The sequence below is a fragment of the Microtus ochrogaster genome, chromosome 19 (genome assembly GCF_000317375.1).
Source record: "Microtus ochrogaster isolate Prairie Vole_2 chromosome 19, MicOch1.0, whole genome shotgun sequence".
Classification (NCBI taxonomy): Eukaryota; Metazoa; Chordata; class Mammalia; order Rodentia; family Cricetidae; genus Microtus; species Microtus ochrogaster.
In genome coordinates this window covers 30,624,159-30,640,366 of record NC_022021.1, presented here as the reverse complement: position 1 = coordinate 30,640,366, position 16,208 = coordinate 30,624,159, and the positions used below count along the sequence as shown (strand labels likewise).

The window sequence follows — 16,208 nt, the reverse complement described above, 5'->3', positions numbered from 1 at the left end:
TCACCCATGTCTACACCATTTGCCAAATGCATTTTCATCCTTCACCCATGCCTATACAGTCTGCCGAATGCATCTGCATCCTTCACCCATGCCTACACTGTCTGCCAAATGCATCTGCATCCTTCACCCATGCCTATACAGACTCCCGAATGCATCTGCATCCTTCACCCATGCCTGTACCATCTGCCGAATGCATCTGCATCCTTCATGCATATCTACACCATCTGCCGAATGCATGCGTCCTTCACCCATGACTCCTCTCCATTGGCCTGAGTATCACTCACTGCACAGTCTGGTTCATGATCTGGTACAAAAACGTACTTGCCCAGCTGAGAGTTCTCCCTCCTTTCAACGGGGTTGGCTCTCTGTTAGAGTGACGCTAGCTCTTATTGTTGGCATACTTCTGGAAATGTTATAATTTATCTTTGTAGTTTTATAGACAGTCAGTATGGTATGGTGCTCATGTAAAAGGAGCTAAATAAATACTTGTTGAATGAATGAACAAATAGGGCTTGTCTCTTTTCTATGTAACAAGCATCTGTAGCCTCTTCATTACTTTTATATCTAGTAGGTAGACGTTTTTAACTATTGGCTATTAACAACAGTGACAGAGAAAGCTAGTTAGGGCCATGAAGCTTGTCTGTTTATTGTCCCCCTTTAAAGTTTTGAAGTACAAGCTTTTTTTTATGTCTGTGTAGCATGAATCTGAAACATTCCCGGTACAAATACAATTTGCCTTCTACCTCTGCCTTGCTGATTGTATTGGCAAAACAGTCCATTCTTCGCCATAAACTAGAGGGGAAAATAAAACATTTCTAAGCATAATCTCTCAAATAGATTCTCCCTGATGACTGCTCCAGGATACCCCATACAACAAGTGCTATTTCAGTTTGTAGCGGTTGGGGATTTAGGATCTTTCTCAATAACTCCAAGAAGCTTTTTTCTTCCTGGCTCTCTTCTATGCCTCTGGACCACTTTGCTTCGACTGGACTGATCTGTTTCAAATCTCAAGCCTGCCCGTTGGCCAGATGTCTGTGACCACTGAATTTCCACTGGTTTTTTTTTTAGTTTCCACGATTGAACCAAAATACAAGATGATGCCATGTCTGACCAAGGGCAGATGTTGCGAGTTGCCAAAGCTCCAGCATCCATCACCATGACATGCCATTTGCTCCCCTGGATGGAGACAGTCAGGGCTTTCAGGGGCCAAGCTTCAAGGGAAGAGTAGTGAACAAGTAGGTGTCATTTGGAAGTGATTTGATAGCTGGGAGACGTACCGGCTAGCCACTGAAAATTTCACTTGTGATATATTAGCAGGAATGTCGGGAGCCCACATTGAGGGTGAGGTCTGCCTTTCCCACAGGCAGCCCTTCATAGCTGACACATTACACATGTCTCTGGAGTGTAACATATGGCTTCCTGAACTTGCAAATGTGGCCTCCTGCTCTGTTGAAATAATGTCTGTTTGAACAGTCTCCTGGAATAGTGAAGCTGCATTCAATAAAATAATTTCCTGTCCAGGAAGTTTTCTCTAGGGTCCTTTAAAATGGGATTTCTAAGGAACAGAGTAGAAATTTTGCATTAAAGTGTTACCTGCCTCTATGTCCATAATGCATTGTCAGGTGGTAGCTGTAGAAGCCGTTGTTTATTGTGGATGTTAAAAGATTCGTGGAGTGTTAGTTAGACGGGAATGGGACAGGTTGTCTAGTTCAAGAATAATAAGCTCAGTTTGATGGTATAGACCCTGTGTCCCAGCCAGTCCATAGACTGGGGGAGGAGCCAACCCAAGGTTAAGGCTGCCCTTGGCTACAGATCAAGTTCAAGGCCAGCCAGGGCAGCTCATTGAGACCCTTTGAAACTACATGCATGTCTTGTGTGTATGTACATGAATCTAACAGCAGCTTCATCGTCGAGTGGGTTTATGAATTTTCCAGATGATTAAGAACCAGGTTTTAGGAACAGACTTGTCTTCAATAAATGGTATGGCAAACAGGTGGGAGTGTGTCCATCTGTTCACCCTTTGACCCAATGTCAGCTTACCCAGAAGCAGACCCCAATGATGTTTTCGTTCTATATTTGGGGGAAGGAAGGGGGAAGAGAAATATGATTTATTAGAGAAAACATAAACAAATATATGGTTTGGTGAATACTTAACCAAGTGAGTGTCTATGGCGCCACTAACCAGATTGCAAAGCCGACCAGGGCCACTGTGTAGGCCCATGCATCCCTTTCTCACCAGCCACAGCCCCCCAACTCCTAACTTACATCCTGGCTTTTACTACAGCCTTGTCCTTGGTTTTATTGTATCCACTTCTACACGGTGTGGTTCTATTTCTTCTGGATTTTTCTTTATATGCATACAGCATATAAAGTGGGGCTTTGCAGGTCGGTCTTGTTCTCTGATCATTTTCTAGTAATCGTCTGTGCTCTTGAACCCCATTGTGTTTATTTGGTTGCCTTGCAGACTCCCCGTCTTTGTACTATCATCTCCATTGTAGATTTGGTCTCTTCTGAGCGGGGCTGTTAACCCTGCACACATCCCACGGACACATTGAAGATGTATCTCTGAGCAAAGGCCTAATGTTCGCTGAGTAGTGTTGGAACAGAGAATTTCTTTCTCTTTTTCCCATCCTATTCTTATTAAGGCCTTGTGGAGGACAGAATTGGTTTACATAAATTCCCTAGCCGGCCTTGGCAGAGACCGAATGTCTCTGAATGGGATCAGGGAGAATAGTTGCTGGACCTAAGAGACTCCTGGGAATCATCTCAAACCACTGGGTCAGAATCTTTAGAATGAGACCGAGAGTCTGCACATTCACCCGCCATCTGGGTGGTTCTTGGGAGGGAGAGACAGGCTCACCCAGTTGAATTTATGAGGTTTGGCATCTTAGTCATGAAGAAATTTGCAGAAAGTATCCATGCTTAAAAATCATGGAAAACTGACGTGTGTGTGTGTGTGTGTGTGTGTGTGTGTGTGTGTGTGTGTGTGTGTATAAGAGCTAAGGAAGTTGGACTCATTTAGCCTGTAAATGTATTTTTAAAAGACTGAAACATGATTTAATCGTTTAAAAGAGAATGAATTTTATTATGACAGTGCAAATATTTGCTAAGTCAAGAGAGATTTAGATTAGTCAAGAGGGAGCACATACTACACATTCTCCAGGCACCGGGGATGTAAGAGAGAAAAGCTGCAGTCCACTGCCTTCAGGGAACTGAGGTTTGGGATAAAACGAACAAACCAGAATCCTCGAGCAAAAGCCAGGATGCCATATTTCATCTCGTCTAGACAGTAGGCTTCAGTGGAGCTGAGTAGGTGGCCCCCGAGGACACAGCAGAGCAGAGTAGCAGAGGGGTCACCAGGAAGGCCCTAGGCTCCTCCAGGGCCTGTCAGCTTTAGGCGTTGTCCTGTGTGTAGGTGGTGGATGGCAGAGTGCTCTAAGCCACGGCTTTCATTGCTGTATTGTGACTCTAATAAAAAGTACTTGCTCTCTCTGCCCGGTGGGCACGTCTTTATGCGAGCCAGATGTTTCATAAGGCATTCGGTCTTATTAAACCTGAGCACCTGGTGTATCGTTTTTTGTTTTGCTTTTAATTTTGTTAGCTTAACCCAAAACTGGGCCGAAAACTCTTAAAGTGACCAGTGTGGGTCCTGTCTTATAGCCAGAAGAGAGGATTTTTCACAGAAGAGTCGAGGAAGAGACATTCTCCATGCATGGTGATCTCTGGAAGCCTTTCTTGATTCCGGAGTGCAAATGACCTTGGAATGTTAGGAGAGAACGTCCCTTTTCATCTTTTTATCTGGCTGATCTCATCTTTTGACTGCAGATTGACCGAGATAACTTTTAAGGTTTCTTCTGGTGCTTGATTTCAATGCTGTGCCTCTTGGCGAAGGGGTAGGGGAAACAGGGATAAGGGTAGAAAAGAGGAATTTACTTCTAGATGCCTAAGAGAGGTGGCATCAGAATGCTTCTCGATCGTGCCCCCATGCTGTGCCAGACTCGGGAGATAATATATCAGGTGGCAGTGTGTGGAGCGGTGTCTGAGGAAGATGAAGTTTAGAAGAAAGTAGGGGTCACCTTTCCGGCTCTCCCTTTCTCAGTTTGCTCTGAAGTCTCCCTCCATTCACACCCTGAAGGTCCCTGCTATGAATGAGCACCTATTCTTGTCCCCCTACCCATCATGAGCCACTGGGCAGCACTTACAGACTGAATGGCTATGCCAGTTCCTGAGCATCCACATAGGAGACTCCAGCTTCTCTCCTCATCTGCCTAGAGAGGCTCAGGTCCTGCAGCCTGATTCAGAGTCTGTTCAGACCTCCGGCAAGTGCTGTTGCCCTCCAGGCTGCATGGGAGGGAGCCCTGCCTTGCCGCGGCCTCTCCAGAGATCCACCTGGAACTCATTTAGGGAACCCTCCTCATGGGATTTTTCTCTGAAGAGTGGAGTGCCTTAGTGGCAGCAGGCAGAAAAGCCTCTCATGTAACCTCGCCTCGCTTAAACGATTTCAGTGTCATCCACTAAGAAGTCACATTCTTCTGATCGGCCCGATCCAGTCTTAATTTAGTCCGTGCACATGAGGGGAGGATTTTACAGGGGACCAATCTGTTCCCTTTCGGGGAAGTGTAGCCAGAGATCATTGGCCCTAATACACTTCAGCAAGGCTTTATTTTGTTTGTTTGTTTATAAAGCACACTCTGGGGGACATCACCTGCAGTCTGTTTCTTCATATGTGCTACAGTTAGACTGTGCACTTCTTAGACTGGTATTAAGAGCGGGTGCCCTGGCCATGCACTTCTGTCTTCCCTTCAATGGGACGCTCGGTTTGTCGTCAAGATAATGCCTAATTTTTTTGGGTACACCATTGGGGTAGGAATGTGGAGGACGGTGGCCCAGATAGACTTTGATAAAAATCCAATTTGAGGTAATCATACAGAGCTGTGCTATTTCCTATGGCACTCACTAGCAGTTTCTCAGAGTTTTAAGAATTCAGTACCTCGGTGGCACTGGCTGTTTGACGTGTAATAACTTGAGCAGAGACAGCGTCTGTCCTGAGCGATACTTCATTGAGTTGGCAGTCTGGACAGCTACTTAAAACCTGCAGACAGCTCAGAGAATCAAGGACTGGTAAGCACGCCAGAAGGAAGAGCTTGTGTTTAAAGCCTTGGTAAACTTGACCTGCTTGCCGGGTTGGTTTGGTAGCTCAGTGCTCTCGAGTGAACTGGGCACTAGGTCAAAGGCCTGCATTCTCAGGCCCCAGCTGTCAAGGTGAGCAAGCACTTAGCTAATGAGTAAACTGGCCCGTCGTCCACATCGCTTCACCTTCTGAAGGGGAGCTGAAGGGAGTGACCGTACCTCAGAGTTTGCCGAGGCCTGGTAGTTCATTACGCGGTTGGTTCTTGCTTTGAAGAAACCAGCCTTCTCTGGGGGTGTTCCCACGGTGAAGCTGAAGGCATTTGTGTGGAGCTGCTAGTTGTAGGGAGCAGGGCTTGATTTGACAGCGATGTGGCTGAAGTCACTCACCCCTCTTCCTCAACCTTTTGCTCCACAGACCAATGAGTGGAACAAGAATGACGAGCGCCTGCTGCAGGCTGTGGAGAACGGAGATGCTGAGAAGATGGCCTCACTGCTGGGCAAGAAGGGGACCAGTGCCACCAAGCATGACGCCGAGGGCAGGACCGTGTAAGAGAAAAGACGGCTTTTTACATATGTGTGTTACGAGTAGGGGAGCACTTCAGGGGCAGAGTGCTTGCAAAGCATGTCCAAAGCTCAGGGCTCCGTCTCCAACACTGTAAGAAACAAACAAAGAAGCCCCTAAACACTGGCTCATTTCCGGCTTTCAACAAGGGCTCCAGAATCCCTAGCATATCAAGGGGAGTTTGATCAATGTTTTGGGGGACTTGGAAAAATGATTGTTGACCCCTTCCTAACCCTATGCTAAAACATGTATGGGTTTGTTTCCTTTTCCATCCAAGTCCAAATTATACATTGGACTTTTCCCTAGTGGCTGTGTTTGTTCCTGGACACAACCAACCAACGATTGCACCAGAGAACTAACAGTGCCAGGATTGCGAGCCCGTGGTAGATGGGAAATCGGTTCTCCCCTGGATGGGAAACAGCACAGCTTTCAAAGCTTACTTTGTGATTGGTTAAGCCACTCTTTAGCATAGGTAGTGACTGCATGAGCATTCTAGTGAGATTTTGCTTTCTCTTGTTATGCATCAAATTCCTGCTTGCCATAATTAAAACCTTGTTGGGGGGAGGGAGGAGCTTAGAGCTGTCTTTACTTTGGTAGTGGTATTGAAAACAGTGACTTTCAGACCACACAGGGTCATGTGGACTCTGTTATACATGCATGACCTCCTTATCCTTGAGCCTCACTCTTTTTGTTCATATTGAGACGGTATCCCTAGATAGTCTGGAACTCGCTATGTTGACCAGGCTGTCCTTGAACTCATAAATACGTGACTGCCTCCGTCTCCCAAGTGCTAGGATTAAAGGTATGTGCCACCATGTCCAGCCGAGCCTTACTTTGGTGTCCTCAGAAGCAGCTGCGAGACGAGGCCTTGTTTGCCAATTGCTTCTGTCACTGGAGATCCCAGCAGCATGGGAAAGGAAACTGTAGGTGTGGGGTTGTTGTTGGCAGGTTGCTCCGGTTGGTGACTGGGGCGCTTGTCTGAGGATGTCTAGAAGTATTAGACTTATAGCAGAGTTGGCAGGCATGGCTTTCTGTCTGCTGTTCATTAAGTCCTGGTCCATTGCTGCCCCTGAGCTACAAAGGCAGAACTGCATAATGATAGCAGAGCCCATTTGGCTCACAGAGCCCCAAGTACTCCTAGCCTGGCTCTTCGCATAAAACGTCCATTTTCCTTTGTGTTTAGGTAGAGCAAATGGGGTATTTGTCCTTGCTCTCCTGTTCCTCAGAGGCGGAGTCTCTCCCTAGGGACCACGATGTGTTTGCTGTTAGGTAATAAAGGTCCATGAATGGCCCAGGGTTGTAAGTACCGTGTGTACAGAGAGAGCACAATTCTCACTAGCAGGAGACACTCTAGAAACGTCTTTTCTTCCTCACGCCAGACCTGTGATTCTTAGTGCAGGGAGCTTCTGCCCTGGAATTGCCTGAGGTACTTGAAGAGGGTGTTCTGAGTCATGGCACCTTGGGCAGCCCGGGGAGCGAGTCTGTGCTTTTGTGCTGAGGTTTCTGGCGACAGACAGTGCCTTTTGTACTAGTCAGTCTACCACAGCCTCCTTGCAATTATTCCTCGGGTCCCGGTGTCTGCATAAGACAGCCTTTTATAGTTATCCCTGGGGAAGGCAAGATAAGTGCTTATGACACTTTTGATTAAGGTACTACTCACTAAAAAGATGACAGAAAATTTAGATTAACAGCTTAGACACAGGCATGAAGAGTGTATGGAATTTGCCCCTTATTTCCTATTTATTATGTATAGACTAGATGATGAAGATGACCGTACTTTAGTCTGTCTTCTCTATTGTGGTAAAAAAGCACATCACATAAAACTAGGTATTTTAATGATTTTTAAATCTACAGTGTGGTTCCTCCAGCACTTTTCACAGTGTGGTTTGTCATCTGTAAGAAATCTCTGTGCCCGCTAGGCGGTCGCCCCCAACCTCTCGCTATCTTCCCCCCGCTAGTAATGAGCTTACAGTCTCTGTGCATTTGCCTCTTCTGAATCTCCCATGTCAATGGAGCGTGTGCGTGTCCTCTGCCTCCAGCTTCTTCACTTAGTGTTTTGGTATGGCCAGTGTTCATTCTGTTCTCTTACAATGGCATCACTGTACACAGACGCTGCACAGAAACCCCCGCCTCCATCTTACAGATGATAAAAGTGAGGCCTCCGCACCACGGCTCTCCTTATCTTGCTCTAGGAAAGCAGCTCTCCTTTCTTTTTCTTTAACGACCCTGATTTAAAAAGTTAGAAAAGTTAATGGACCTCTTTTCCAGTGCGGGATTTTCCAGAAATCATAATCTGAATCTGATCAGATTAACGCTTCTGTTAATGCTTCATTTTCCTGCTTGGGATACTTTTTAAGGACTGAAACGATTAACCAGTAACTGTGTGAATTCAAGTTTCAAAGGCAACCATGGTGTTGAATCTTACCTGGCTTTATATTTCTAGTCTAACCCAGTGGTCACACTGAGGTGGGGCTGAGAGACCAGAGACTATCTGCTTTATCCCTTTATCACGCCGTAACAATGTAAACTTGTAAACTCGACCTTCCTGCTATCAAAGGAGTCCCGTGTGCATCCCTCCATCGCCTCGGCCTTCTCTCCCACAGGTGTTGATGCCTCTGTGCCGAGGTTCCCTGTGATCTGCGTACTCCTGGAAAATATGGTTCTCTCTGGTCTTTCTAGGTACATTTGGTTGGGTAAACCCACGAATGGCAGTGTCCTAAGAATAGTTCAGAGTCTGTGGCAGACCACGGCTGGTCTTGTCCCCTTTACTGCTGCTCATGGTTCCATCAGCCCAGTGGAAAGTCTGTGGAAATGATTGGTGATCATTTGGTGGCATGTCTGGGATGCTTCACTTTTCCCTCTAAAGGATAAGGCCATATTGAACTTGAAAGTTATATCCCTGGCCATGCTCGGTCTCATTTCCTGCCTATTCCTTCCTTTCCTTGTACACGGGTCCATGCAAAATTGGGCTGCAGGATCCCTTTCTCGAGCACTTTTTAGGGAAGGGAATTTGCCTGTGAGTGCCGAGATTGGACTTGGTGACTCAACGCCATCTCTCAGCCATTCCCCCATGTAAACCTTCTCTCCTTATGTACCCCCTTTTCCTGTATGTCCCTACCTTCTCTTAACTAAAACTGCACCACTGCCCAAGTTCTGTGTCCAGTTACATTCTGTAGGGCTGACAGAACAGGGGCAGCAGTAATACTTCCACCATGAAAGGCCTTGCTTTCCAAAGGACCTGAATCTCATGTGTGGTTCAGCTCCAGGAAGACAAGGGTCATATCGTTTTTGTTGTTTAGCCTTTCCCTGTCATCTGGGCACAAAAGAACCCTTTGCTGTGGATGCTGTGGAGAAAAAAAAAATAACCTCTTTTTGGCTGATAATGTTTCAGAGGTAAATTACTGAGGGGCGAATTGACGTGGGGCCCAGAGGAAATGGCAATTCCGAGGAAGCGTTACCACCCGCACCCCTGCCAATAGGAAGGCACTCAGCTTGTACTATCCTGAGGGCCAGCAAGCCCAGGAGTCCCAAGAATGTGCTGGTCCAAGTAGTCATTGCTCAGTCATTCTCCAGAAGCTGCCATAGCCCAGGACCAGATGGGTCGCTTGGAAATGCCCACGACTTTTTAGTTTCTTCCTGAAGATCCCCTGCCACGGTAAAAGAAGAAGCCGTCAGAAAAATGTCTTCTTCCGCCACTGTTTACAGAGGGGATTTTAAAAAGTCAAAGCAGTTGAATGATGAGTTCATTTAGGGAAGATTGGGAGCAGGGTGGTGGCTCGGTCAGAGAGCAGAACGGAGCAGGGCCGGCAGTTGCGGCGGCAGGCTGTGTTTATGGAGGTAGGCGTGAGTTTCCTCGGCCCCATCTGCTCCCTTTCCATGGGGGAGGTGAGGAAGTGGGAGGATTCCATACCCCGAAACCTTACCGTGGAAGAGGCTAATTGCTTCAAGATGGTTTCCCCTGTGTTGAATATGCCTTTAATTAAAGTGCTGTGTGTTTGTCTTGGGAACAACCAGACTAAATAAAATCACGGCTGGGACCATAGTATTTGAACCAGTACTCACCAGTGCATATTAGACCTCAGAAAGGGCAGAGAGAGAGAGAGAGAGAGAGAGAGAGAGAGAGAGAGAGAGAGAAGAAAGAGACTATGTGTGGGTAGTCCGCATTTTAGAAACCTTATCTCTTTGGCCTTGAAAGCAGAAACTCTTCGAAGTATTTTTAGATGTCTGTGGAACTGAAATGTAAAGTAGAGAAGTAGGTTTTGATCTCTGCAAGCCAGTACAATAAGGCACTTCTCTGGCCCGTGGCCTTTTACCCTCTGCCTTGCTGTTTGCTCAGAACAGGGATGCCTTAGGTAGTTGGTACCAGCAGTTCCATCTTAGAAATCAAGTCATACCATGTGACCAGCCATCTCTAGCTCTTCTCACAAAGGACTTCTGAATTATTTAATGGCAACCATTATATACTGGGAGTGATGGCGGCCTCCGTTCCTCTCTGTATTGTACAGCTTCCCTTTGAAGGTTGGTCTTAGGTAGTGGTAGGTACTTGAGCTCTGGATTGTATGGACTAAGTCTTTCTCTCTTGAAACTGCTCTGGAAATTGGAGCCCGGATTTTGATGTCCTTTATCCCCTCACTCATACCTTTCTGCTTTCTGCTGATACTTGCTAGGTCTTAAACTATACACATATACAATACATATATTGAGTCTTGCGGTATTTTACTTATTTTTTTGTGTGTATGAGTGTGTAGGTGGAGTTTTGTCCTGCCAGCCTACTCCCAAAGAACCGCACAGAGACTTAAATATTAATTATAAATGCTCAGTCGATATCTTAGGCTTATTTTTAGCTAGCTCATATAACTTAAATTAACCCAATTCTTTTAATCTATGTACTGTCCTGAGGCTCCTTTACCTTGTCTGTAAACTTCCCCACCTTGCTTCTCCACATCTGGCTGGCAACTCCTCGTGACTCCCTTGAATGCTGCCTTTCTTCCCAGCGTTCTCTCTGCCCCCAAAAAACCTGCCTAGCTCTCGGCCAATCATACTTTTTATTAACAGTGTTCAGAAGGATTATTCCACAGCGTGAGTGTTTTACTTCATGTGCGTCTGTATACCCTGCACATGCTTTGTGCCCATGGAGGTCAGAACAGGGCATCAGACCCCTGGAACTGGGGTTATAGCTGGTGTGAGCCACCATGTGGATGCTGGGAATGGAACCGGGGTCCTCTGCAAGAGCAGTGAGTGCTCTTCACCTCTGCATCAATTTTTAGAGGTGAATGAATTCTTTTGGGGCCTCACTGACCCCGGGCCAATGGTTATCCCCTTAATTTTCGTTAGACGGTGAAAGGCATTGGATGGTAGAAAGTGTGTCACTGCGGGTGGGCTTTGGGATGTCAGAAGATGCACACCATCTATTTTAACGTGCTTTCCGTGTTTGGCTCGAGATGTGAGCTCTCAGCTGCTGTTCCAGGTGCCATGTCTGTCGGCTGACCTCTTCCTGCCCTCCACTGTCATGTCTGAGCCCCTGGAGCTGTCTGCTGACCTCTTCCTGCCCTCCACTGTCATGTCTGAGCCCCTGGAGCTGTCTGCTGATCTCTTCCTGCCCTCCACTGTCATGTCTGAGACCCTGGAGCTGTCTGCTGATCTCTACCTGCCCTCCACTGTCATGTCTGAGACCCTGAAAATGTAGACCCAGATTAACTCTTTCTTCTACGGTTGTCTTGGTCATGATGTTTTATCACAATAGAAGAGTAACTAGGGCAGAAATCAGAAATTAGACTGTGGGACAGACCCAATGACCATGCAGGTTTATGGTTTTGGTTTTTTTGTTTGTTTGTTTGTTTTTATTTATTTATTTATCTATTTTGGGTTTTTTTGTGTAAGAATGTGAAAAAAAATTGGGATTTTAGACTAGAAAAGCAGTTGAACACTAAACAGAGCTCAGTGAGCCATCCAAGTGTAGGAGTCTGGATGTCAGGAGACTGGGGTTTACATGGCTGTGGAGGCCCAGGCCAAAGGGGTTCCAGAGGGGAGCAGTGTTAGCCACTGAGCTCGAGACTATTCTTGTGAACTTCAGCAAGGAATCTGGCTGCTTTCTACCCTCATCCTAAGAACTTGCCTGAGGCTGGATGAAAACGGAATAGACTAATTTCTTTAAAAGAGGGTGTTTCAAGGCAGCTTTACATTGACTCCAGTAAGTGGTTATTAGTGACATTTGTGTGCCTCAGGTCTACAAGGAAGAAGAGCAAAAGAAGTGGAAAATACACAGGGCACAGAGAGGAAAAGGAGACGACCAAGCTGGGCGTCACTGCCAGCTCTTGTTCTATGACAGAAGCTGCAATTGCTAAAAATTAGCACCGTTAAGGAGAGGCCGTCTCTGCGTTGGCATAGTGGGAAGGTTGCTAAGCTAAGCTTCCAGTGCGTAAAAGGAAAAGGAACTTTCTGCCCCTAGGAAAGAACAGCAACAAATGCCACAGCAAATGTGATTCAAGGGGGGCCTGGGTTCCCCACATTGGTGGCCGAACTTGGCAGTGTCATCCAAAAAAAAAAAAAAAATGCTTAGTGTATGTCACAAGACCTTGTCCCAAAACAGAAGTAAGTGGATTAAGTATGCCAAGTGAAGAATTTTAAAGATGGCAGTGTGTGATTGTTGCCTGACTGTCTGGCTGACCTCCTCCTCCTCCTCCTCCTCCTGGTTGGCTAGGACCGAAGCTACCGCCAATGCAGCGGGGTCACAGAGATCCTGGGAAACTTGGTCACTCTGGTAGAGAGCAGAGCAGGGAGACTGGGGGTGGAGCTGTCGAGCACAGAGTCAATGACCTGCCCTCAGTCACTCACAAGAGAGAGGGCGTCTGGAGCGGGAGGTTCTCACGCTGAGCAGCAACCAGGCAGTTCAAGGGTCAGTGCGATCAGTGAGGAGCGCCTATCCTTCACACACGCGCATCCTCCTGCCAGCCTCCAGGAAAACCCATCCCACCGAGTTAGTGTCTCAAGACTCTCGGGCATCCCCTCTCGCTTGTAACCTCCGCAAAGTCCCAAAGTGGCTGCATTTATCTTGTTTCATCACCAAACTGCCAGGGTCAGAGTCGACTAAGGGATTATTTGTTGAGCTGCTGGACACAAGGTTTTCCCCTTTGTCACTCATTTATCCCACTTCATTTGTCAACCCCTGTCCAGTGTTCCTCACGTCCCTCTCTTCTGAAGGTCTCACTTATCCCGGGACATCAAAGAATTAACTCAGAAGCCCAGAAATTCTGGAATCAATACACATCACCTGCTCTCCTTTCTAGCACAGACTCTGAGATGTGTTACGTTCGGAGTGTGGATTTCTTCTCGCCCCTTTCTCAGACCTCAGGGCCAAGCAAAGGTTGTGTCCTTGAGCTGCACCCCCAGTCCTGTAGGGGTTCTTAGCTTTAGAAAAGTAATCTTCCATTTCTGTCACCACACCCCCTAACCCCTTCCCCAGGAGAACCCAGCCCAGAAATATTAGTGCCGACTGCATTTGATGTCAATCCTGGGCACGTAGGACCGCTTACCACCAGGCAGTGGTGATGTTGCCTTCAATCTCAGCACTTGGGAGTCAGAGGCAGGCAGATCTCTGTGAGTTTGAGGCCAGCCCGGTCTACAAGTTCTAAGACAGCTAAAGTTCAGCGACCACCATGTATCAATAAAATGAATGTCAGTGTGCTACTCAGACCTCTAGCTCCTCACCAGGCTATCCTCCCCTCCTGTGCCACCCCCACTGTCCAGTACTCAGGCTGCCCAGTTGCTGCTTGAGGCTAGGGACATCACCCATGAGGTGACTTTCTCTTCAGGGGATGGGGACGGGGGTGGGGATGAGAAAGAAAAAGTCTTAAGAGAAAAGTAGAACTAGTGGGGACTACAAGCTTGGGATTGGTCCAAGTGTCAAAAGCAGAAACATCCCAAGAATCAAAACGCGTCTCAGGATGAAAGCGGCTCCATGTAAATCGTGTGGCTGCTTGTTTGTGTCTTTTGGTTCCATCTCTGTTGAGGGCTGGCCCGAGCCTTATAGCAGAGCTAAACATGCTCTGTGACAACAAAACATGACACCGGAGGGATCCCTTTTTTGTGGGACATAGCTATAAAATGGGTTTTAAGGTTAAGAGAGTATGTTTTTAAAGAATAGTGAAACAGTGGGTATCGTGGCAGAACGTAACGATGTGGGGTTTTCAGTTTGTCCTCCATTTAGGCCAGTGCGTTTTTTACTGTAGGTACATGGGAGCTGTGCTGGGGATCTAGTGCAGGAAGCTTTGAACTCAGTGGAATGTGGGGTCTTGTTAGGGCTGTAGAGCTTCCCTTTCTTTCCTTCCTTCCTTCCTTCCTTCCTCCCTTCCTCCCTCCCTCCTTCCCTTCCTTCCTTTCTCTATTCCTTCCTCCCTTCTTTGAGATTTTTTGTGTGTGAGTGTTGCTGTCTGACTGTATGTGCACCACATTTTGCAATGCTAAGAGAGGCCACAAGAGGGCATCAGCTCCCTGGGATGGAGTTATAGATGGTTTTTAACCTGTCATGTGGGTGCTGGGAGTTGAACCTGGTCCTCTTTAAGAGCAGCTGATGCTCTTAATTGCTGAGCCTTCTCTCCAGTTCCCAGAACTTGCATTTCTAGGACATCTTGGTCCATGAACCATGCTGTGAGTAAGCAAGACTTAGGTTACTAAGGTGCTGCCGCTTCCACTCTAGGGAGCCATTCTGTGTAACCCTGAGCATTGTCCGGGGACCTTGTATTAGAGAAGTAGATAAAAGGTTCTTCAAGCCTTCCTGCCACCACCGAATTCTTGAACTACCTAAATAAAACTGTAAGGAAACAGTCTTTCTCCAACTGTGTCGACTTTTTAATGGCAGTTCTAGTTTTTAGGAGAAGTCAGCAGCTTAGATAAAGACAGAACCGAAGGGCGTTCTTGTTTGCATTCTGTCTCTTCTAGTCCTCAAAGGGGAGAGGAGTTCAGCTATTAAAAAACTGAGCTACTTCATCAAGAAAGACCAACATGCAAGGCTGGAAATCAGTTCCTAACACTGATACTGGACAGCCTGCAATTCCATCTCTGGGGACCCCGATACCCTCTTCTGCACTGTGTGGGCACCCTATCCTCATGGCATGTGCACACGGACATGTACACATACATAAAGATTTTTTTAAATAAATATAACTTTTGCCTCTGTAAGTTTTGCACTGGAATAAAAATTCTGTTCAAATAAAAAAGTGGGACTCCCTGCATTTCTGTCAGAAATATGTAATAGGGAGTAGCTTTAGAAGACTTAGAAGTGTCTCAGAGAGGTAAATACATCTGTCTGAGCAATCCCATCGCTGTGTAAACTTGCAGGCTTGTGAGCATACACACACACACACACACACACACACACATGTATATATATATATATATATCCCCACATGTATACACTACATATATATTGTAGCATTAACAGTACTTTAAAAGTAGAAACAACCAACATAGGCATCAAGTTATATGTGAAAAAGCAAAGCACTATGTTCATGAACTTAAATAGCCATGAGATACTGATAATCCATGCGTGTGTCTTGACAACATGCTAAATGAAGTCAGATCCAGTGGACCACATAGTGTATGGTCCAGACTCTAGGAAATGTTCACACAGTGGGGTGAATTAGGAGAAGGTGGAAATTACTCTGGTGATTATTTTATTTTATTTTTAAGGACTGGGAGAACAGAGCAATGAGCGCCTCTTCATCTGGAGATTTTGTCGACAATGTGGAATTCAGGAGTGGGCGTTATTACTTGAATATAGAGCCTTACACATTAGTGTTTGACCCCCAGCTAGCGGGGCTGTTTGGGAGAGGGTAGGGTCTGGCTGGAGGAAGTAGGGCGCTGGCAGTGGACTTTTGAAGGGTCTCCCTCATCCCTGTCCCTTCTCTCCACTTCTGACCACCATGGTGGTAGCTCTCTGCCCCCACTGTACCATCCTCACCACGATGAACCGAAACATCTTTCCCAGGTCAGGGATTTTAGTCGTAGTGACAGTAAGTGTGACTGGCACAGTGAAGGTAGTCTCTGTCTCTGTCTCTGTCTCTGTCTCTCTCTCTCTCTGTCTCTCTCTCTGTCTCTGTCTCTCTCTCTCTCTCTCTCTCTCTCTCTCTCACACACACACACACACACCTTTGTGAACAGGCTAAAAACAAGCATCTTATAATGACTTTATAGTATGTAGATTGTATCTCAGTAAAATGTAAAAATATGCTTATTTTATTTCTTCAGTCTTTGATAGAGCGTATGTTGATCTAAAGGCTTAGGACAGCACTTTTAAACCAAGAAATGACTTGTATTTTGAGATAGGAGCTGTCTTGTGATGTCTGGGATTCTTAGCAGTTATCTCTGTCTTCTGCACATTAGCTAGGGTCCCTCTTCTCCCCCTTCCCTATTAGTAACCAGAACTGTCTCTGAATGTTGTAAAATTCCCACCCCACTCCCGTCTCTCTCTCTCTCTCTCTCTCTCTCTCTCTCTCTCTCTCTCTCTCTCTCTCTCTCT

General features: G+C 46.5%; 1 protein-coding gene across 1 annotated transcript in view; it reads left to right on the top strand.

Annotated features, from left to right (window-relative positions):
- The window catches only part of Rai14 (retinoic acid induced 14), a 127,462-nt gene that overhangs the window by 73,942 nt on the left and 37,312 nt on the right, over window positions 1-16,208 (top strand). Inside the window, exon 3 of the mRNA XM_005356628.3 lies at window positions 5,546-5,676. Coding sequence (XP_005356685.1) covers window positions 5,546-5,676 — 131 coding nt within the window. The remainder of the gene's footprint in view (window positions 1-5,545; window positions 5,677-16,208) is intronic.